This window comes from Nansenia antarctica (genome assembly GCF_963989245.1).
Source record: "Nansenia antarctica genome assembly, chromosome: 7".
NCBI lineage: Eukaryota > Metazoa > Chordata > Actinopteri > Argentiniformes > Microstomatidae > Nansenia > Nansenia antarctica.
Window position 1 is genome coordinate 41,850,275 of NC_137677.1, and position 23,307 is coordinate 41,873,581.

Genomic DNA, 23,307 nt, shown 5'->3' on the forward strand with positions numbered 1-23,307 from the left:
GTTTATATAGTACATCGTTGTTTTCAATCTTGTTAGTTGTACTTTTCCGCCGGAGGGCAACAACATGGAAGCTGTAGGCTACTTTCGGTTTGGATGACTTTTCCTGTGTCGTGGGGGTGGCTGTGGCTCAGGAGGTAGAGCTGGCATCTAATGATCGCAAGGTCGGTGGATCGATCCCCGGCTCCATGTGTCGAGGTGTCCTTGGGCAAGACACTGAACCCCAAATTGCTACCAATGAGCAGGGCCGGCACCTTGCATGGTAGCTTGGCTGCCATTGGTCTTGGTGTGTGAATGTGTGTGAGTGTGTGTGTGGATGGGTGAATGAAAGGCTATTGTAAAGCGCTTTGGATAAAGGAGCTATATGAGTGCAGTCTATTTCATGGTGTTTCCCATCTGTGTGTGTGTGTGTGTGTGTGTGTGTGTGTGTGTGTGTGTGTGTGTGTGTGTGTGTGTATGAAGGTTGTACTGGTGCAGTCCTCGTTGCTTATTCTGGCAGTGGGTCTGCTGCAGCAACACCTAGCACTGCAGGATGGAGAGAGGGAAAGGCTGCTAGCCTCCATGCTGTTCTGCTCCAGTCTGTCCACCCTGTTACAAAGCTACCTCGGGACATGGTGAGACAGGGAGAGTTTCATTGCACATTGACGCTATATCCACCATTTAAAAAAACGTTGCCTCCTATAAATGTTTTGCTGGAATGTCAGGACACAGAAAAAGATGTATGATATATTTGAAAGGACAGTAGTTATGTTATGTTATTTACTCACATTGTAATAGTTTTCCTGAAATGATAGTCGTGTACGCTAGTAACACGCTACTTACCCCATATAACATTGAGTTAATTGCTTATATTCCTTACACCTATCCAATGCTCTCAGTTATACACAACAATACTGAAAAGAATGTTGTTCTGCATGGTTGTGATCATGTTGTGTTTAGCCTACCTCTGGTGCAGGCGCCGTCTCTGGAGGTGCTTATCCCTGCCGTACTGCTCTCAGTCCACATGAGCGGTGAGTCTCTCAGTTCGCTAATTCATTGTTTAATTAAACTGCAATGCAAACACACACACACACATGCACGCGCACACACACGCACACACACACACACACACACACACACACACACACACACACACACACACACCAGGTGAGGCTTTTGGAGGAAAGGAAATCATTCCATTCCATCTATTACAATGAGCCCTCAGTCCGATTTTTGTCCACCAGCCTCCCCTGACACACACAGACAAACATTTTAGTACTTTATTTGGGTTCATAGTAAAACATTACATCAATATAACATAGGTCTCACACACACACACACACACATGTTTGTATACATTTGTTTTATCTCCTGCAGCGACTGAACCAGACTGCAGGGAGAGCTGTGGAGAGAGTGAGGAGGACTTCCAAACCACAGCCAAACCAATGAGAGAGGTACTCTCCATCGCTGTCTGTGGTCCTGAACCTTCAGACCACCCCCTATACTGCAGAATACGTTTACATGCACATAATAAACATCACAGAACAGTATGGAAGTATAGAAACATCATAAATTGTAAGGATATTCGAACATGAACTGTATTTCCAACTGTGATTGTACTATGACTTCTCATGCTCAATAACAAAAGCTTCCACAGCAATATTTGATCTTAACTGTCTGTCTGGCTCTCTCTCTTGCTCTCCCTCTTTCTCTCGCTCTCTGTCTATCTGTTTGTCTGACTCTCTCTCTCTCTCTGTCTGTCTATCTGTTTGTCTGACTCTCTCTCTCTCTGTCTGTCTGTCTGACTCTCTCTCTTGCTCTCCCTCTTTCTCTTTCTCTCGCTCTCTGTCTATCTGTTTGTCTGACTCTCTCTCTCTCTGTCTGTCTATCTGTTTGTCTGACACTTTCTCTCTCTCACTCTCTCTCTCTCTGTCTGTTTGTCTGACTCTTTCTCTCTCTGTGTCTGTCTATCTGTTTGTCTGACTCTCTCTCTCTCTCTGTCTGTCTGACTCTTTCTCTTTCTCTCTCTGTCTGTCTGTCTATCTGTTTGTCTGACTCACTCTCCCTCTCTCTCTCTCTCAGCTCCAGGGTATGACCCTGACAGTGGGCGTGGTCCAGTTGGTTCTGGGTGTGAGCGGTCTCCCTGGTCTGGTTCTGAGACACTGCGGTCCGCTGGTGGTGGCTCCTCTGCTGTGCATGCTGGGCTTCTCCATCTACAAGGACTCAGCTCTGCTGTGCTCTGTTCACTGGGGCATCGCCGCTGTGTGGGTTTGAATCCTATCGGACTTAAAGGTTTTATGGAACTGTGGAAGCCCCACTCTACTCCATAAACTACAGAATTAATTTGTGATCATTATGTGACGGCGGCTGGCAAAACCGGGAACAGGTCGCCAACCAACCCAAAATGTTCAGACTTTTATTTGGAGAAATTTGAATCCATTTCAACGTTGTTGAAATTCAATGACACACTCGCAAAAACAATGTTGAAACTGATTTTTCCAGAATAAAAGTCGGAACATTTTCCATTTGGTTGCCTTTCACTAGCTGCTGTCACATTGGTGATCATGTGTGAATGGTGATCGGAGATGGGGGGGGGGGGGGGGGGGGCTTGCCATGGGAAATCATGCTTCCACATCTTTTCTCTCTGCAGGACAATCCTCCTACTGGTGTTCCTGTCCCAGCACCTGCGGTCCTACACCTTCCCAGCATGTCTCAGGCTCCCCCAGATCCCAGTCTGCAGGATGCTCTCTGTGAGTGTCCCTACATCCACCCTCTCCAGGCAGTATATGTATGTGTCGAGGTGTCCTTGGGCAAGACACTGAACCCCACTGAATTGCTCCCAATGAGCGGGCCGGCGCCTTGCATGGTAGCTTGCCACCATTGGTGTGTGAATGTGTGTGTGAATGGGTGGATGAGAGATCGTTGTAAAGAGCTTTGGAATAAGTGCAGTCCATTTACCATTTAGTCTCCAACAAATACTTGGGGCATCAAACTCAATGACTAGATGGAATGTGTCTGTTCTTGTGAATGTGTCTGTTCCCAGCCCCAACCACCCCCAACACACCTGTTTGAGCTTCACACACTGTAGTGTGTCCTGGGGGGGGGGGGGGATGAGACAGAATCCAGTATAGGTTTGACCTTGTAGTTCGGCTTTTGTTAGCAAAACAATTAACTTGACATTGGTGGCTTTGAAGATTGTGTCCTTCCTGTGTCTACCTCCCCACTTCCTGTGGCTACAAGATGATCTAGAGTGCTTCTTCGTGACTACTAGTGGTTAGGAGTAAACAGCCATAACAAAAGACCCTGATACTCTACACACAAAGTCATCCTGGTCCTCAATGGAGACCTTTCAGTTGAATCCGGTGTGTTAGTGCCAAACCTCAAAAACGTTCCTCCTCCTCCAGGAAATGAAGGTTTTATGAAGGCCACTGCTCCAGAATGACGCTTCTGTATTGAAGATACTATCTTCTGTAGGTACAAGACTTCAAACGTGTCACTCTTTCTATGTGTGTACAGATTCTGCTCCCACTGTTGAGTGTGTGGGGTGTGTGTGCCACCTTGGAACATCTTGGGTACATTCGTTTGGACTCCGTGTCTGAGCTGTTGCCAACAGTGAGGATGGGGAACACGTCCCTTCTTCTCCTGCCTGCTACACAGCCAAACACCTCTGTCAGTGTGCTATGGCTAAGTCTACCACTGGCAGGTAAGCAGAGTTGAGTCAGTCGTGGTTTGAGGCAATTATTACTATTAAGCGTATGACAGTTGCAAGAGATGCCTCTCAATCCCATTTTTCCTTGTCTATGTCATAGAACGAAAACAGTAGCTAATGTACTGTGTTGTGTGTGTGTGTGTGTGTGTGTGTGTGTGTGCGCGTGTTGTTTCTGTGTGTGAGCCCAGGAGAGGCAGGACGCCCTCTGCTGTCAGTCCCAGGCATGACGACAGGTGTTGTCGCGTCGCTCTCCGCCTCCATCAGCTCCATGGGGGTCTACCTGCTGACAGCCAAGCTCCTGGGGGCCCCCCCCCCTCCTCCCACGGTCTGTAACAGGGGGCTGAGTGCCGAGGGCTTGGGAAATGTGCTGGCAGGCCTGATGGGGGCGCCATTGGCAGTCAGCAGCAGCATCCCCAACGCGTGTGCCCTGGGACTGAGCCAGGTAGCCCTAGCGAACGGCGGGGAGTGAACACTGTATCGGCTTTACCAAGAGTCCGTGTGGCGTTTGAGTTCCGCTATCCGCTGTGTGTCATGGTGTTAACACTAGAACAGCCGTGGGTGGGGTCATTTGACCCCTGTGAGTAAATACATTTTTTATATCTTTGCACTCGATCAAATTTCAGGACCCTCCTTTCATGACTTTTCCTAGATATGTGCGTTCTACCACCCAGTATCCTTACATTTTCAAAATCACATCAGGATAAGCTAGTATGAAGCTATTTTGCTGTTTTTCTGTGTAGGAGGCAGGCAGATTTAAAAGGCAGTCAACTAGTGATTGTTGTGTGTAAATAGTATTGTAAAGAAAATACCATTGTAAAGACTATGGCCATTTGACCCCCCGAGGCGGCTCTTATAGTATAAAAAAGGCACGGCTGTTCTAGTGTTAAGAGTGATGATATGACTTCTGCTCCTCCTCCTCGTAGCACGGGTCAAGGCTCACGGTGCAGCTGGCAGCCGCCGCGGGGCTAATCCTCGGAGTGTCCCCGAGACTGACGCAACTCTTCACCTCAGTCCCACTGGCCATTTACGGTGCCCTACTAGTCTACTGTTCACTTCCCAAATAAGTCCTTCTTAAGCCTGGTACACACATAAAGATAATCTGGCTGATTTTGGCCCGATTTCCCCCCTTCCAACCAAGGACAGCAAACGCCCGATTATTGAATGGCTCTAAAGATGATCCTACAAGATTATCCTGTGGTGTTGAGGTGTGTTAAGAGTCAATTTCTCCCGACAATATGCTCGGAAAATGGTCGGGCCGACGATTGTAATTATTATTATTTTTTGAAATTATTGGCATTTTCTTATTTTAGAACAATCAACAAAAGCACACCAATCAGCAAGACACACATATTATACAACATTTGAATTGCAAATCACAAACATAAAATACTACAAAATAACAAGAATCAAATAAAATAAAAATCTCACATCACATCAGAATAATCTCACATCACATTCAGAGACATACGACTATAGGCACAGGGTGGCAGAAATGGGAAGTTGCAGGATGGGAAAAAAGAAAAAGAAAAAAGGCTTTACAGGGTGGGACGTTCAAAATAAGTCAAAAAACGGATGCCAGGTTTTATAGAAACATTCAGGTTTCCCTCGGGAGCTGAATTTAAGCTTCTCTAGTCTAAGGCAGCCTAATACGTTTCTAACCCAATGATTGTAAGAGGGCAAAAAGGTACGGTTCCAATTAAGCAGAATGACCCGTCTGGCCAAAAGAGTGGCATATGCTACTGTATCAGATTGGGCACGTGATAATGGACAACCCACTGGTAGAATCCCAAAGATAGCCGTAATGGGGCATGGTTCAAAATCAAAATCAAAGATCTCAGAAAAACATTTGAAGATAGATCCCCAGAAATCTGACAGTTTGTGGCATGACCAAAATTGGTGGAATAAAGTGGCTGGTTCCAGCTTACAGCGAGGGCAGATAGGGTCAGTGTTAGGGAATATCTTTCCAAGTTTAGCCCTAGACCAGTGAATGCGGTGCACTACCTTAAACTGAATCAAGCGATGCCTCGCACTAAAAGAAGAAGAGTGGATCCTATTTAAAATAGAGTTCCATGTATCCTCATCAAATTCCTCCCCTAAATCTCTCTCCCATAGTGTCTTGAAAGGAGCTGGTGGGTTCAAGAGGTTATTAATGATTCCATATATTAATGAAATTACACCTTTAGAGACCGTATTGAAGTGCATGATATCCTCCACAGGAGTTCCTGTGAGCATATTGGGGAATCCAAGTGTGTGTTTGCGTATAAAATGTCTTATTTGTAGATAGCGGAAAAATTGAGATGCAGGTAACTTAAACTTTTCTTTCAGCTAGGTAAATGAGGCAAACGTGCCATCAATGTATAGCTGTGATAGAGATTTTAACCCAGATGTGTGCCAGGCCTGAAAGGCACCAACATTTAATGATGGGGGGAACAGAGTATTTTTAGAAATTGGACCAGATATGGAGAGAAGTTTCAAGTTAAAGGCTAATCGGAATTGATTCCAGATCCTGAGTGACTGTTTTACCACTGGGTTGTCACCACATTTTCTTAAAGGAAATGGAAGAGAGCAACACAGTAAGGAGGACAGAGTGGCAGGTTTACACGACTCCCACTCTGGTTGGGCTCAAAAAGGAATGACCTGCCCTTGATCTGGTGGTATCCAGTGTAGAAGGCCCCTGAAATTCGCTGCCCAGTAATATGATTGGAAGTTTGGTAATGCGAGACCGCCCAATTCTTTGGATTTTTGTGTTTCTTGCCAATGCATGGTACTTTGCCATCCCAAATGAAAGACAGAAACGTTCGTCCAATTAAAGTGAAAAAAGATGTGGGTATAAAAACAGGTAAACATTGAAAAAAATACAAGAACTTCGGGAGCACATTCATTTTTATAACATTGACCCGGCCAATGAGTGAAAGAGGTAGAGACCTCCAGTATATAAAATATTGCTTGAGCCTATCAACTAGAGCAACAATGTTTGCCTTGAATAAGTCTGAGTACTTTCTTGTCACCTTTACTCCTAAATATGTAAACTGGTCTAGGACCACTCTGAACTGAAAGTGGGAAAATGAGCTATTCAAGGCAGCATTGTTTATTGGGAACAGTTCACTTTTCCCAACATTCAACTTATATCCTGACACTTTGCCAAAAGCTTCCATAACAGAAAAGGCCTTAGGGAGGGAGACATTTGGATTAGAAATAAACAAAAGTAGATCGTCAGCATATAGAGACAGCTTAAGATTTAAAGTCCCACGAGAGATACCCTGAATACCATTGTTATTGCGCATCCCTGTCTCGTGCCCCGTTGGAGAGGGAAATACTCAGAAGAAATGTTATTTGAACGCACTGAAGCCATAGGGGAGGAATATAGGGTCTTGATCCATATCACAAATTTGGGGCCAAATCCGAATCTTGGAATGGCGTTTATCAAATAGTTCCACTCAACGCGGTCAAACGCCTTCTCCGCATCAAATGATACCACTACCTCAGGATCCCTTGATGCGGGGGAGTATAACACATTGAGGAGCTGTCAAATGTTGAAGAAGGAATGTCTATTACTAATAAATCCTGTTTGGTCAGAATGTATTACTTCATGCAGAGGGCCTTCCATACGTTTTGCTAGGAGCTTTGTCAGAATTTTATAGTCAGAGTTTAGGAGGGATATAGCTCGGTAGGATCCGGGCTCCAATGGGTCTTTATTTTTCTTTAAGAGCAGGGAGATAGATGCCTGATAGAAGGTAGGCGGAAGAGTCGAATTTTCCAGGCACTCTGCAAATAATAAAGATAGAAATGGGGAAAGCTGTTTGGAAAATACCTTATAAAATTCATTTGGAAAGCCATCTGGGCCAGCTGCCTTCCCACTTTTCATAGAAGAAATGGCAACCTCTATCTCTTCAGAGGAGAATTCCTGTTCGAAACTATCATGAGAGTTTTTACTAATGGATGGAATATTAAGGCCATTAAAGAATGAATTAATCACTTGAGGGTCCTGAGAAGATTCTGAAGTATAAAGAGATGTGTAGAACTGTTTATAACGATTGTTTATTTCCTCATGGACAACAGTAGTGGCGCCAGAATTTGTCCTTATTTGAGGAATAATACGTGCTGCCTCTGACTTGCGAATCTGATGAGCAAGCAATTTACAGGTCTTGTCACCTTGTTCATGAATCCTATAGCGGGCCTGTTGAAGCAAGCGCTCTGCATGTACCGTCGCGAGACTGTCATATTCCGATTGGAGGAGAAGACGCCTTATTAACTGAGGCTCCATAGGCAATGGATTTACCACGCAGATAGGCTTTAAGAGACTCCCATATAATAGAGTGATATAGTAGAGAAGACATGCCTGGAGTTGAATTAATTTCTAGAAATAAAGGGATTTCTGTAGACATCATCTGAATACATTTTTGTCAGAGAGCAAGAGTGAGTTAAGACGCCATTGGTAGCTCCTAGGGGGCAGTTGTGGGAATTTCAATTTAAGAACAACAGGGCGTGGTCTGAGATAACAATGCTCTCGTAACTAGAGTCCTGAAGGTTGGGTAAAAGTTTTTTGTCCATGAAGAAATAATCAATGCGGGAAAAGGTATGGTGCATATGGGAAAAACATTTATATTGTTTAGCTGATGGATGTAGAAAGTGCCATGCATCGCACACAGGCCATATTTCTGGAGAAACATCTGAATTAATGATGCACATTTCGATGGACCAGTGACCCTCTGGGAGGACCTATCTAAAGCTGGGGACATAACCAAGTTGAAGTCACCCCCTAAAATGAGTGAGTGTGAGAATAGTAGAATGGACCTTGAATGGTATTAGATGCGTCCCCATGAACCCACAGTGAGTGTAGTAAAGAATGATGATGTGATGTGTGAGTGAACAAAAATAAAATAAAAAAACATGAAAAAGAAAAAACAAACCTAAAAGATCAAACCTGAACAGTAAGCCGCCCTCCACAACCCCCCCTCCCTGGCAATACCTTCCGAACTAAGGTACAAGCTTAAGCAGAACATGCTATTTCCAATGTTGTTTGTAAAGTAAACTATCCCTTACAAACCCCTAACTCCCTATAGGTATTGTAATTACAAGGCAGCGAGTCAAACAGTATGAATATTAATATATCCCAGATATATGTCTGATGAACACCAGATTTATGAAACACAGGATAAGATGTAAATTCCTTTGTGCAGGTACGTACGTGAGAGTGTGTGTGTGTGTGTGTGTGTGTGCGTGTGTGTCGTCTTGATGGTGAGTGATTCATGCGGGGGGGGGGGGGGGGGGGGCTGGGATTAGGTTTAATTTCGGACGCATCATCAGTAGTGTTCCTCCAGGTCATGGGGTGTTTCAGCCATCACACTATACACCCTCGCCAGAGGTGGCCAGCTCTGGGGGATCAGCCCCGAACTTGCGTCAATCCTAATTCGTCATGAGAATGGCTGACGTCTCATGAGACTATGCAAGGCAGGGGCGTCCTTTTCCCTGAGTCAGGCCTAAGCTGACCGCATACCTTCTGGTTGGCTACTTCGGGGCCCAGCAGGGATCTTTCCTTCTCATATAAAGCCACTGGCTGCTTCTTTCGGCTGCTTCCGATGCAGCTTTGACAGATGAACGCAGGCTTTGGCCTCTGATTCCCAGGTCTGTAAACAATCTGGTGGTAGATCTTGCCACAAACCCTCTGCACCCCACCTCCACTGGGCGGACTTCAGTGTTCCAGCCGCGGTGTTGTGCTTCGGCGGCGAGCTCAGCATAGCGTAGATGTTTCCGCTCGTAAGCTTCATCCACTGCGTCCTCCCAGGGTACGGTTAGTTCAATGATGTACACCTTTTTTAGAGAAGGGGACCAGAGAACCAAGTCAGGTCTCAGGGTGGTTATGGCGATCTCTTTAGGAAACACAAGCTGTCGTCCAATATCAGTCAGCATCTTCCAGTCGCGGGCCAACCGTAGCTGGCCTCGCTCAGATGGTGTCGAGCTGCTCCTGGTAACCTTTGCCCCCTCACGGACAAAGGTAATTGCCTGTTGGTGGTTGGATGCTGATGGCGGTAGGGAGTTGGTGGCAGCTCGTTTGTCCTCCAGGGTGGATGCAAAGATCTTCAGGACTTGGTTGTGACGCCACGTGTAGCGTCCTTGGGCGAGACAAGTTTTGCACCCTGAAAGAATGTGCCTGAGGGTGGCTGGCGTGGAACAAAGGGCACACCCCGGGTCTTCACCATACCACTGGCCAAGGTTAACTGGTGTTGGAAGGACGTCGTAGGTAGCTCTGATAATAAAGCTCAACTGCCTCGCTTCCATGGCCCACATGTCCTTCCAGCTAATCTTCCTCCTCTCCACACTGTCCCATCGCGTCCACTGTCCCTGCTTGGCAAGAGAGACTGCCTTGGCCCATCTTCCAGCCTCCTCCTGATGGCGTACTTCCTCCACCACCATCTTCCTCCGTTCTGGTGCTGTGGCCTTACTCCAAGCAGGGCTAGCAGCTGTTAGCCCGAAGCCTCCTCTTCCCTGCTGAACATACCCCACAATATTAGCATGTTTGAGGGCTGCTGTTGCTTCCTCCACCGCTTTGGCTGGTGTCCATTTGCGCCCGGTTGTCAAGGTTGGTGCGTTGTTGCTCACCACTAAATCTCTGGATTCATTCAGTGTCATCTGGAGTCTTGTTTTTGCACACTTGAACTCCTCTGTGAGACTGGTGAGGGGCAGCTTGAGGATGCTATCTCCGTAGAGACCTATGGTGGTAAGGCATCGTGGAATTCCGAGCCATTTCTTGATGTAGCCTGTGACTCCTCTTTCCAACTTCTCTACGGTTGAGATTGGGACCTCATACACTGCGAGGGGCCACAGCATCCGTGGTAGGAGTCCAAACTGCAGGCACCAAGCCTTTAACTTTCCAGGTAGCTGTGTTTTATCGATGGACTGCAGGCCACTGCTGATATCTTTGCACAGTTGTAGAACCTGGTCTTTGTCCTTCAGGCTTGCATCATACCACCTGCCAAGGCTTTTTACAGGTTGCTCAGACACTGTTGGGATTGGATCATCGCCGATGAAGAATTTCAGGTCAGAGAGCACTCCCTTCACAATTGAGATGCTTCGTGACTTGGATGGTTTGATCTTCATACGGGCCCAACTGATGTTCTCTTCCAGTTTTCTGAGCAGCCTCCTGGTGCATGGGACGGTGGTGGTCAACGTTGTAATGTCGTCCATGTAAGCTCTGAGCGGAGGGAGACGCTGACCAGAGTCAACTCGCTGTCCGCCTACAACCCATTTTGAGGCTCGGATGATGACTTCCATTGCCATCACAAATGCCAGGGGTGAAATAGTGCATCCCGCCATGATGCCTACTTCCAGGCACTGCCAAGAGGTGGTAAAGTCAGAGGTGGTAAAGCAGAACTGCATGTCTTGGAAGTAGGATTTAACCAGGGCTGTGATGGTGTCCGGTATGTGGAAGAAGTCGAAGGCAGACCACAGGAGTTCGTGGGGCACAGAGCCAAAGGCATTGGCAAGGTCCAGAAAGACGACGTGAATGTCCCGTCTCTCCACCTTTGCCGTTTGGATCTGGTGCCAGATCATGCTGAAATGTTCTGAGCACCCCGAGAATCCTGATATTCCTGCTTTCTGTACAGATGTGTCGATGTATTTGTTTCTTCTCAGATACTCGGTAATCCTCTGTGCAATGACACTAAAGAAGATTTTGCCCTCAACGTTTAGCAGGGAGATTGGACGGAATTGGCTGATGTTGACTGCATCCTTCTCCTTTGGGATGAGGACTCCTCCTGCCCTGCACCACGCTTTAGGTATTATCTTCTTCTGCCATGCTGTTCTCATGAGCCTCCAGAGAAACCTCAGGACATCTGATGCGTTCTTATACACCTTGTATGGGACTCCGTTTGGCCCCGGGGCTGATGCCGTTCTTGCTCGACGCACTGTGTTTTCCACCTCTTTCCAGGTTGGAGGGCTGATCAGCATGTGGTGTTCAGGGGGGTCGATTGGTGGGATATCAGAGGGAATGGTCAGATGTTCATGCCGCCTTGGGTCAGAGTGTGTTTCTTTCAGGTGATTTTCCAGGTCTGTCTTTGTTGTTTTTAGAGCTCCACTTTTTCCTTTGTGAAGATAATTTTAAGGAACTTGAAGGGATCCTTATAGAACCGTGTTCTAGCTTGTTCTTTCTTCCTTCTACGTTTCCGGAGGTTCTCTGCTCTACGGAGGGATGCCAGCCGTGATTTGATGTCGACTTGAAGTGCGTTTATGCCTTCCCTTTCCACTCCAGAGGCTTTTTTCCACCGTTTCCTAAGTTGTCTTCTTTCTAGGACGAGGCGCTGGATCTCCTGTTGCCTCCTGGAAACGGGTGCAGTTGGAACATCTTTCCCGCCTTTCCTTTCTTGCACTCCAAAGCGTTCTGCCCCATACTGGTAGATGATATCCCCCATTCTCTCCAACTTCTTTTCCACTGTCCCTTTAAGTTGCTCAAGAGACAGGGTCAGGTCAGTATTGATAGTTTCCCACAGCTTCTTATCCCCGGCACCAGGCCACTTCACATGCAGTCTATGCCCTGCTAGTCTCTTTTCGGCTACAGGTCTAGGGGGTTGGGTCGGTTCTACCACTGTTGTTATCCCCTCTGTGTTTGCTTCCTCCACGACAGTGGTACTGATGTACTGCAAGCTATGGTTTGCGTCCAGTTGCTGTACTTCATTCGACTTATTCGATTCCTTTCGCAGAAAGTAACCAACGCGAGGCCTCTGTCTCTCCTCTGTCAAACACTTCATCTTTCCTTGGTGAATTCTCAACCCCCGGTAGGATGTATTCTTCCTCCAACCACAGGGACATATCTGCTGTTCGTGGCCCGTTGACGTGGCTGTAGCTGGGGCAACTGTTGTGGCACTCTCTTGCACTGTGCTCCCGATACTCATAGTCGTTTCCGGTCCAGGGTCTGTTACCATAAAGTCAGCCGATGAGTCATCTTCCGCCCCCGCTCTCGCAGACTCTAGGGGTGTTCTCTTTTGTTGTCTTTTCGTAGCTATAGCGGGTGAATCCAACATGTCAAAGACATGGGAAACTACAAGCATGGGAAGCTAGCCCATGCCCGTCCCAGTGGGGTCTATTCCCTCCCGTCAGCTGTCTCTCCATGCCGCCAGAATAACTATGCAAACAATGTTAGCCTACATTCAGTGCACAAAGAGAGAACAGAAAAAAAACATGTCTCATAACAACTCAGTGCTCTAGGGCAGAGTGAAAATGTGGCCAGAGTAAAATAAAAAATAAAGTAGCCTAGGCCTAACTAGGGATGTCCCAATCCGATATTGATATCGCATATCGCTGCGATATTGGTCCTGAATGCTGGATCGCAGATCGCACCAGAAAAAAAATAGGCTGTGATCTGCGTGCCCGATCTGGCGTGTCACTCACGTGATGACAACAGTAGTAGTCAGTGGTCACGAGCATGAGCAGGGCTTGACGCTTACCTTTTCCCCAGGTAGCACTGTGCTACCATGTCGAAAAATTTAGTAGCACACCAAGAATGTCAGTAGCACAATGAAAATTGTGCAATTTTCGTCAACAACGACAACAAATTATCATAATCATAACATATCAAAATGATCATAACCGGCTCTTGGCCGTAATAAAAATGGAGACTCACACAATGTAAAGGGGAAGTAAGAATATTAATTTCAGTTGGCCCACGGTTCGGTATGAACCTCGGTTTTTGGGTCACGGTTCACGGTTCGTTTTATTATTATTTTTTTTAAATGCTACTATTTATTTACAAACTGTTACTTTATTTTGCTTATACTTATGGAACTTTAACATTTAGACACATTCCAGAATATGACTGGTAAATTGTATAATATAAATATATATAAACAAAAAACACTTTCAAATGTAAAAAAATTACATAAACACTTTCAAATGCGATGTGTTGTGGATTGGAACTACGGATCATAAGCTTTCAAATGATGTGTCATACATTGAAATCCGAAAAAATATGACGTTAGAGTCATTTGAATGTTGTTAGACGTCAGGCACATATAGGGTTAACCTCTTTGTAATGAAACCGGAAGCACACAGCGCTACGAACTATGAGAGCTGTATCCCATATACCCATTATGCGCATTTTAAGCGCATATAGGACTCGCGTGAAGCATTTCTGCGACACGCGTTTCTGTTCACTGTTTTCATTCCCTCATCGCTTATACACATAAGTTTGACTGCACATGACAGTAGTTCAGCAGTCTTTTAGTCGCACTGGTGCGATTGAATGTATTTCCAAGTCGCACAGAAATATATTCACTCGCAAATGCGACCAAAACAGTCGCACTGTCGAGCCCTGAATGAGAGTTGGCTAGTAGCTACCTGTGTGTAATGAGTCTGACAATGTCATGATGCCAGCTGGTGAAATCATAAACCATTTGCTTAAGTAATATTTCGGTTATTTACACACATATACTTACAGTCTGAAACTACAGATGGTAAGCTTTCAAATGATGCGTCATACATTGAAATCGGAAAAAAATTAAAGACGACACGAGTATTTGAATGTTGGTGCACCGAATGGCAATGCGACAGGAGAAAAGTGACTGATCAAACAACAACAACAACATCACACAATTATATCATCACAACATGCTGAGAGAACATGGACACGCTAAAAACACATAACTACTCATAATTAGATGAACACACAGTCCTTGCTTTTGAACATGTCCTAAAACGAAGGTATGTTTACAAGTCATTATCACTTACCGGTAGCCTGCAGCAAACGAGAACAGTTAAAACAATCCACAGATTATAAGTGTTTAGTGATCGTTAAACAGTTTTTTATTATATCGACTCTGTACTTTAAGTTGCCTGTTATGAAAAAAAAATAAAACCAGATATTGTTGACACCCCTTCGATTCTGCGACTGGTTTCTGGTCTCACCAGCGGGCGTCTCTCGGCTACACTTTTATAAAGGGTCCTATAATTGATTTGCCATTTGTAAGAGAAGATAAATAGAATAAAAACCTGAAGGCACTAAAACTAGAAATCTCACAGTAACTCTATTTTTTCTACAATGCTGAATGCTGCTGTTTAAATAGTTTTAACTGTAAACCAGTTGGTCACTGGGTACTGCAGAGTACTGTTTTTGTTGCTTGAATAAAGGCTGGCAGTCTTTAATAACCAACTGTTGTTGTGGACTATATACTGGGGAAGTATTTGTTATTATTCAGGAGTAAAACAATAAATACAAATATCGGATCGGTATCGGTATCGCAGATACCTGAAGCCCAGGTATAGGTATCAGTAGTGAAAAAATGGGATCGGGACATCCCTAGGCCTAACCATGAATATCTGTTAACTGTCTGTAAGGCAACTTTACCACGACAGTCAATAAAAAACTGACAAAGAAAAATAAAAGAAACGAGGTGGCCATAGATTAATAGTAACTTATGAACGCAACAAGTCCATTTCACTTCTTTATGTGTCGCTCAAAGTGGGTCACTGCCTCCTCCGGGGTATCAAACGAGAACTCCTTCCCCCCATACGACAGCCAGAGTCGGGCAGGGAAACGCAGTCCATACTTCACGTCGGGGTATTCACGGAGCCTCCGCTTGACATCTCCGTAACTCGCCCGCTGTTTCGCCACAGTGGATGTATAGTCCTGGTAGACTATATACTCTTGATACTCTAGTGTAGAGTTGCATGCCCGTTGTAGGATCTCGTTTTTCACGTGAAAGAAATGTACTCGCAGAATGATTTCACGAGGTCTGTCCCTTGTGCCCGCTGTGTTGGGTGGTTTGGCCCGGGAGATACGGTGACAACGGTCAAGGAGAGGCTTGTCATCCAGTGATCGTCCTGCAGTAGCCCCGCTATGAACTCGGTAGGACGAGGGAGCTCCACGTTTTCTTTAAATCCAGAAATCCTGAGATTATTTCTGCGTGAACGTCCCTCCAGATCCTCACATTTCTGTTGTACATCCTTCAATTCTTTAGAAAGTATTTTCACCTCTCTGTCCAGGGTTGTAGTGTCGTCTGAGGCGGCAGTGGCAGCCTCTTCAAGGTCCTGCATGTTAGTGGAGTGTGTTTCCATTGTTTCCGACAGTGAGAGGATGACAGGGCGAACCTCTTCTTGCAAACGCATAATGTCCCCTCTTAGCAGTTGTGTAACAGTCTCTATTCGTCCATCAATAATAGCACAAAGGTCCGTTTTGAGAGTGGAAATGTCTGACTTCAATTCCGACACTAATGTCGGCAATTGCCTTGAGAATGTTAGCTTCAGAGTCAGCCTTGTCAACATGTTGATTCGCCATTTTGGAATCGTCTGGTGCTTGAGCTAGCCCGTCTTCGTCACGTGTTGTTCCACTTCTCAGTAACATCTACGACTATCTGGTATGACCAACATGTTCTCCAGCACTTAATAAAGCATACGCTGTGATAATATATGAAAAAATAAAACCATATAACTGCGAAACTCGCTAAATTATTTGCATATCAACGGGAGCTGTGGAAAAACACGTCAGTCGCTCATTGCTAGCCGTATTAAACGTGTTCAATATTTACGATAAAAAATCCTCTTGTGTGTGGGCGACCCCCGAGTCCGATTGTGACGTGGATGGAATGTAGCCAATCAAGAAGCAAGCTGACTGACGCGTCTTCTTCTTTTCGTTCTTCTGCACATTATTTGCCCTGTCGCACATGGCTGCCTCGTACAGGTCAGTCAGGGTACTACTACCCTGATCACGCGAGATTTCTGGCTTGGGGGACGAGACTCTAGACTGTCGTAAGGACAGTCTTTATGTATGTGGCACACCACACACAATACGATCAAAACTTTCAATCCATGATTTTTTATCTTCATGTGTGGGGTCTCTCTCAGATAAAATATCTGTTAAGATTTAGAAAATCTTTATGTGTGTACCAGGCTTTAGGTGCTTCATTCACCCCCTTGCCCCCTAGGCACTCCTGTAGATCTTGACAGATTGAATAGCAATCTGGTAATGGCTGTAAGCGCTCTGAATGGCTGGGTGGAAATCGCACCATGTTACGACAAACCTAAAAGTATCCACTCAGATCTACAGGGATGTCTAGCAAGTCAGTCAGGGGCTCGGGGCTCGAATTGGAATTCAGAATCATTCGGCGTACAAATGTAGTATGACCAGTTTTTTCCCGTTGCCGAGCGATGACCCTAACCCTTTCCCTTTCCCTTTCTCACCACAGGCGGAGTTCTCAGTGTGACCTACACTGTCTCCGTGGCAACAGGGGTCATGTACTTCAAGTTCACCAACATCGACTCCGGGCGTAACATCTTCAACATCGGCTTCACCGTTTTTATGTCTCTCGTCTTACCCTACTGGTTCAACCAACAGAAAGGTTTTATTGACACTGGTAAGTCTATCTATCTGACTGGTGAGTGAGCTCACTGGTCAGTCTATCTATCTGACTGGTAAGTTATCTCACTGGTAAGTTATCCGAAGGTGAGATCAGAATCAACAATCAAACAATCAGGGATGGCTGGTATCAATGGGCTAGCAGGGCTAAGCCCCCCCTATCTTTTACAATAAATATGAGAAAGTTATTAAATTAAAGAAATATTAAAATATAATAATTGTTGAATAATATAATTCAATATATAATAATTGTTAAACCTTAGAACTGATTGATTTTGGTGGAACCTAGAGAAGCAACAGCACCGAATAGTCACAAAAAACGCAGGATATATCTAAATGGGCTGATTTTTTACAGCCCAAACTCCTAGCATCATCTTCCAATCATTGTTGTCACATCATGATTGAGAGGTGTCTTGGCGGCCCCTTGATTTCCCAAAAATTTGGCCTAAATTAATTCATCCCAGGCTGACTTTTGACCAATGACAGGGCGTAGCAGTACAGTACAGTACAGTGAGGGCAGGCCGACTGTAGGGGGGAGAAGAGTAGTGAAGTGAAGCGGCAATTGCGGGTATTAGCATGCTAAACGAGGTGGATTATTTACTTACATCCTGCAAGCACACTAAATAATTACAATCAGTTGTGGATATTTGACCATAACTTACCCGTAATGAAATGTTCGCTGCAAAGACGAGTGTACTTTGACGGTTGCCATTCCTTGGCGATGTCATTCTTGCCAGGGTCGGCGGCACGTTTAATTGCACAAATCTATAACCTCCTCTTCTCTGGGTTTTCCTTTTCGGACGGGATTCTGTATAAACGCAACCCAGGCTTGTCTCCTCTTCGGTTAGCGCATCCAATGGAACAGCAACTATCTGGCATTTTGTATGTAACTGACCTCTGAAAGGCGATCAACTTCTCCAGAATTGAGTTAATTGAGTCTTTACTTACAAGCGAGTTTGTTTAATCTCAACGAGACGTCCTTGATATAACTTCTAAGATAAAATGATCCAATCAAATATTCGGCACCACTACTGAACTGTTCTTTAAGAGAATATTTATTCGAGCACATCAGCAAGCAATAGCATCAGCAAGCAATAGCATCAGCAAGCAATAGCATTTCATTCCATGGAAAGGGGTCTTATCTAGCTTCACCTCCGCAGGCCAGTATCAGCTAGTCGTCAATAGGTTAACTGCAGAAGCTTCACCAGACAAGAGCCCCGTTTCGTCTTGGTGCATAGTCTTTATACATTTTCCTTAACATTTAGGGATGGACTGTCCCTCTGGTAGGTTTTATGGTAAGCGTCGGTTTTATATCGGTATGTGGCTTTCGACTTCTTTCGGTGTCCGTGCGAGTGTGCTGTGTGTTATCTTCTTCTTCTGACTCCCCGGTCGTTTGTCATGGTGAGAGTGTTCGGACACTCTGTCGGCAACGGTATCGAGCAGCCTAGTCTTGCGCGACGTTAGACACACACACATTCGGCATCCAGTATACTAATGGCTAATATGTGCGTTTGTTTACCGTCCGTGCCTGCAGGTGTGGCTGGCGTCGATGTTCCTCTCCAGTCTGTTCTGACCTCTCCTGTGTTACTGGTGGGCCTCATGGCGTTCCTCTTGGACAATACAGTATCAGGTAAAGTACTGAAAAGGACCCGTGGCATTGTACTATGACCACTGCTCAATAATAATAATAATAATAATAATAATAATAATAATAACTTTATTTGTATAGCGCTTTTCATGCAAACATTGCAGCTCAAAGTGCTCCAATCATTATATAATCATCATTTAATGATTTAGTCGATTTAGCAATATTAAAAAGATGGGTTTTTGCTCATATTCGCAGAGGTTGCATCCCTAATGTAAACTGGCAGTGCATTCCACAATTCGGTTGCATAAAATGAGATTGCAGCCTCACCAAATCTCTTCTTTTGTACATGTGGTACACAGAGAAAACCAGCGTCAGAAGACCTGAGAGCTCTATTGGGCTGATATGCTAGCAAAAGGTCTTTCAGATATTATGGTGCTGTGCCAGTGAGAGCTTTATAAACAAGCAGATCTATTCTGAACTTAACAGGAGTGAACAATGAGCTGACTCTAATAGCGTTGTGGTTCGTGCACGCTCTTTATTAGCGGGAGGACGCTGGTTCGGTCCCAGGTGGATTTGTATGCTATATACAGTACTGTATATTAGTATTTGGTCGACAATTATTTACATGCAATAACTGCCAGAAGTCTGTGACCCATTGACCCACCAGAGTCTGGTGGTGTAGTCTACGTGATACGCAGGACTACGCCGTATACCCACTAGGAAAGGCCAAGGCTTTCCGTATACCCACTTAAAAATGCGCGAGGATACGTAACAGCGTTTTGTGACAGAACTTTCACACTTTCATTTATAAAATCCACCCTCCTCCGGGCCTGACCTATCTCCACACTTCGCTTTGCGCTGGATAATGTTTTCAGGTTTTTTCTAATAGGGTGCCTTTTCCGTCCCCAGTACAAATCATGTTGTATTTTGTCTAAATTTGGACAAATACTAATTCCATTAGTTTTTTCATGTAGAGTCAATTGTTATTTATTATGAATACAATGATATGGGCTTCTAAGTTGTTGTTTTTTACATTTTAAAAGCTTTGTTTAAAGATGTAAATGGGATTTTGCCATGTCCCCAGTGTTGTTCATTCAACTTCAATCTAAAAAATAACTAATAAAAACATATACATTTCCAAATATGTTATTATTATTACATTTTATATAATATTTTCTGAGCAATATCTATTGAATCAAATATCCCCCCAAAATGTATTTGGTACAAAAAATGAAGGTGGTATATTTGTCCCTGCGGTCACTGTCCACCCTGTTGAGCTGTGTTAATGTCCCTTTAAAAAACTAAACATGTTTCTCAATCACATCACTCTCATGAGGTGACATCACATCAGTGGAGGGAAATTCAAATGTGGTAAGCTGTGTGATTTTCTACCTCTTTTACCATCTGATTTTGATGTTTTTATCAAGCGAGTTTAATGTGGTTGACCATAACGTGTCCACCCTGTTAGGCCTAAATATTGAGGAGATCAATCAAATTGAATAATTTCAAAAAAGTGTTTAGTGCAAATTAGATTCCTCATCAAGTATTCATGGTCATGCTAGGCATTATGCTAACACAGGCAGGCTAAAGGCTAACTTTAACTCAAAATGTCCACCCTGTTAGTGTCCACCCTGTTATTTAGGTGCCTGAGCTCGACCACTATGTTTTTCAGAAAGTTAGATATGTCCTTTATATAATAGAACATTAAAATATAGGTAAATCAACAATTTAGTTTTCAGTTATGAAGTCCAAATGGCACCCTATTAAAACAAATTACCCAGTAGCCTACAGAGTCTAAAAGAAAATTGGGCCCCATTAACAGGACTCCAGGACAGCCCCTTGGTCAGCAGCAGAAAGACCCTTGGTCATCATCTTATATACAGTGCATTGCTCATAGATGGCTATCATGTTATACAGTACATACCAGGATTTTTCCTGGGTCAGAATGAGGCCTTGGCCGTTGAATGTTTTTTTGAGGGACCCCCAATTGTTGTATTTGTATTGTAAATTGTAATTAATAATAATAATAATACGATGCTATTTGAAAGTACTAGTAGGCTCCAAGATACGTATGCACATATTTTGCTACCAGGGTTTCCAGACGGAATTGACAATTTCCAGCCCAACCAGTCTAAAAGCTGCCGAATCCACCCGTCCAGTGTGAGCAAAAGTAGCCCAATCTGGTAACACTCCTTGCTACGTTCTAAGAAGAAAGATGCCACGAAACTCGTGTCCGGTAGCTTTATTTAAAGGAATTTTACAAATATAAGTCCCGCAAAACAATAGTTATTTCTCAGCGTGAGAAATTTGAGGTGTGGCATGAGAGCGTGAGAACTGGTTGAAATGCGTGAGTCTCACGGCCAAAGTGTGAGACTTGGCAGCGCTGTACAATGTACAGTACATGGACAGTGGATTGAAGCATTGGAACAAACCCTCACTCATTGGAAATGTCTGTTTTTATAGATGGACATACGATTTTCTTACAGGTGAGAGAGTAGGCCTAAGTAAAGACAGTATCTGACTGCATTGCCCACAGCAACCCAATATTCAATTAGAATGATGTTATGAATTGATATGAATCAATTTATACCTCTTATTAGATTATAAATACTCTGGTTGTTATATTTGCCTTTTGATTGACAGCAAAAGAGGGAGAGAGGAGGATAGAGAGGGAGAGAAGGAGAGAGAGCAGGATGGTGTCGGCACACCAGAGAGAGAGAGAGCAAGAACCAGGTGAGAAAGTGGACAGGTAGTCAAGACCACATAAGTAGCCTTGAGAACCGACGGTTCTCGAGCCTAACGGCCCTTAGGGGGCAGGAGCCTATCTCCTGTTTCCGTAGCGTGAGGCAGCTTGATGTACAAGTACAGTCCATGCCACAGTCCATGCCACCCCCCCCAAGGCATTAGTGAGTGTGGTGGTGCTTATGGGGTGTCGCTCCGGGACACGTCGCTCTGTGACGGGTGAGTATGAGGCTGGGAGGGCAAAATCACAGTATACCCACTAGAAAAAACTAGACTACACCACTGCACCAGACGCTGGGTATATTCTCTGGTGATGCTCTGCCAGGCCTGTACTGCAGCTATCTTCAGATGTTGTTTGTTTTGAGATCTTTTTGCCTAAATTCTTATCATCAGGAAATGAGATGCATGTTGAATTGGATTTAAATCTGAAGACTGACTGCGCCAGTCAATAACTTTCCACTTTTTTTTTAGCCCTGATAAACTCGTTGCTATGGCAGTATGTTTGGATCATTGTTTTACTGCATGAAGAAGCGTCATCTAATGAATTGGAGGCATTTGATTGTACTCCGGCAGACAAGATGTTTCTGTATAGTTCAGAATATGTTATGAGTTGGTCAGCGCTACTGACCAGGCCCAAACCATAACACCCCCTGCACCATGTATCACAGATGAGGTGGTATGCTGTAGATCCTTTTGTCTCCAAAACGTTCCACTTGCAATCACTCTGGTACATGATCATATTAATCTTATCTCACGACAAGACCTTTCTCTAGACCTCTGCAGGCTTTTTAGGTATGTTTTTTTTATCAACTATAACCCGACGATGACATAGTGTGTGGATGGTAGTCTCTGACACCGTCACTCCTACCTGGAGAGTGATCCTGATCTGTGGCACAGTTGTTTTAGTTGTTTTCTTAATTGTGTTTTCTTAACAGTGGCATTCTTCTGTCATCCACTGTAGAAGTCTGTACCAGCCCGTTTAGGATTCCTGAGCTCACCAGTGCTTTTTCTTTTGTTCCAACACTGTTGGTTTTGGCAATGTTTCAGCCTAAGGTTTCGGCTATGTTTCAGCCTAAGGTTTGGGCAATGTTTCAGATTTTTCAGCCTAATAAAGGCTTCCTTGACTTACACTGACGTCTCTTTGGTCCTCATGTTGACAGACACCAGCAGACTCCCAAGGCAAATGCAAAAGCCTAGAATCAATACTAGACATTGACAGCTCTCTTATGCCTGCACAAATGATGTGACGGAACACACCCGACTAACCACAAACACCAGTCAAGCCAATTTTCCAATAAATAGGGGGACTATGTAGGCTATACTATATTATCCTAGAATAACATTAAACATTCCATTAAATCTGAGAATCTCTACTTTAACATCATAGTAATTGATTGATTTAAAATCCGATCACCCTGATTACCAGAAACACCTGTCAAGCCAATGTTCCCATTACTTTTGCTGCCCTTAATTAGGGGGACTATGTGTATGTGTTCTATATGGTGTACACAATATGTACAAAAAGAACCAAAAGAATTTAAAATGCTTCACTGTCCCGTTACTTACACAGGTGTAAGTATGTTTGTAATAACGTATGTTATTGTATGTATGTTTGTAATAACAGTGTAATAACAGGGTAAATGTAACCTTTGGCTCCTCTCAGGATCTCGGTCAGAGAGGGGACTTGACTGTGAAGAGATGCAGAAGGGGGGATGGACATCAGTCAACAGTGAACCAGGACATCACCAGCAGATGGATGTAGTATATGAGGCCCCCTACCTCATGGGGAGACTGTTTGACCTACCTGGGTGTCCTAGTGTCCTCTGCTGTGCCTGTAGGACCCCAGACCATGGAGAAGTGCTATAGAGTCATTGACATTGCAATACAGCAGAGTTTGCTGTCATAAAACAATGTTACTGTTCGCAGAATATTGGTGTTTGTATTGTATTC

At 44.4% G+C, this 23,307-nt stretch overlaps 1 protein-coding gene across 1 annotated transcript; it reads left to right on the plus strand.

The window, feature by feature from the left end:
- Nucleotides 1-453: 453 nt before the first annotated feature.
- slc23a3 (solute carrier family 23 member 3) lies at nt 454-23,223 on the plus strand (the record flags this gene model as incomplete). The annotated part of the gene is made up of 11 exons (XM_080536762.1): nt 454-611; nt 937-1,007; nt 1,354-1,430; nt 2,059-2,240; nt 2,627-2,726; nt 3,493-3,679; nt 3,874-4,127; nt 4,609-4,714; nt 16,858-17,025; nt 18,562-18,657; nt 23,021-23,223. 11 exons carry the CDS (start codon nt 454-456, stop codon nt 23,221-23,223), a joined length of 1,602 nt encoding a protein of 533 aa, XP_080392888.1.
- Between the last annotated feature and the right edge of the window lie 84 nt (nt 23,224-23,307).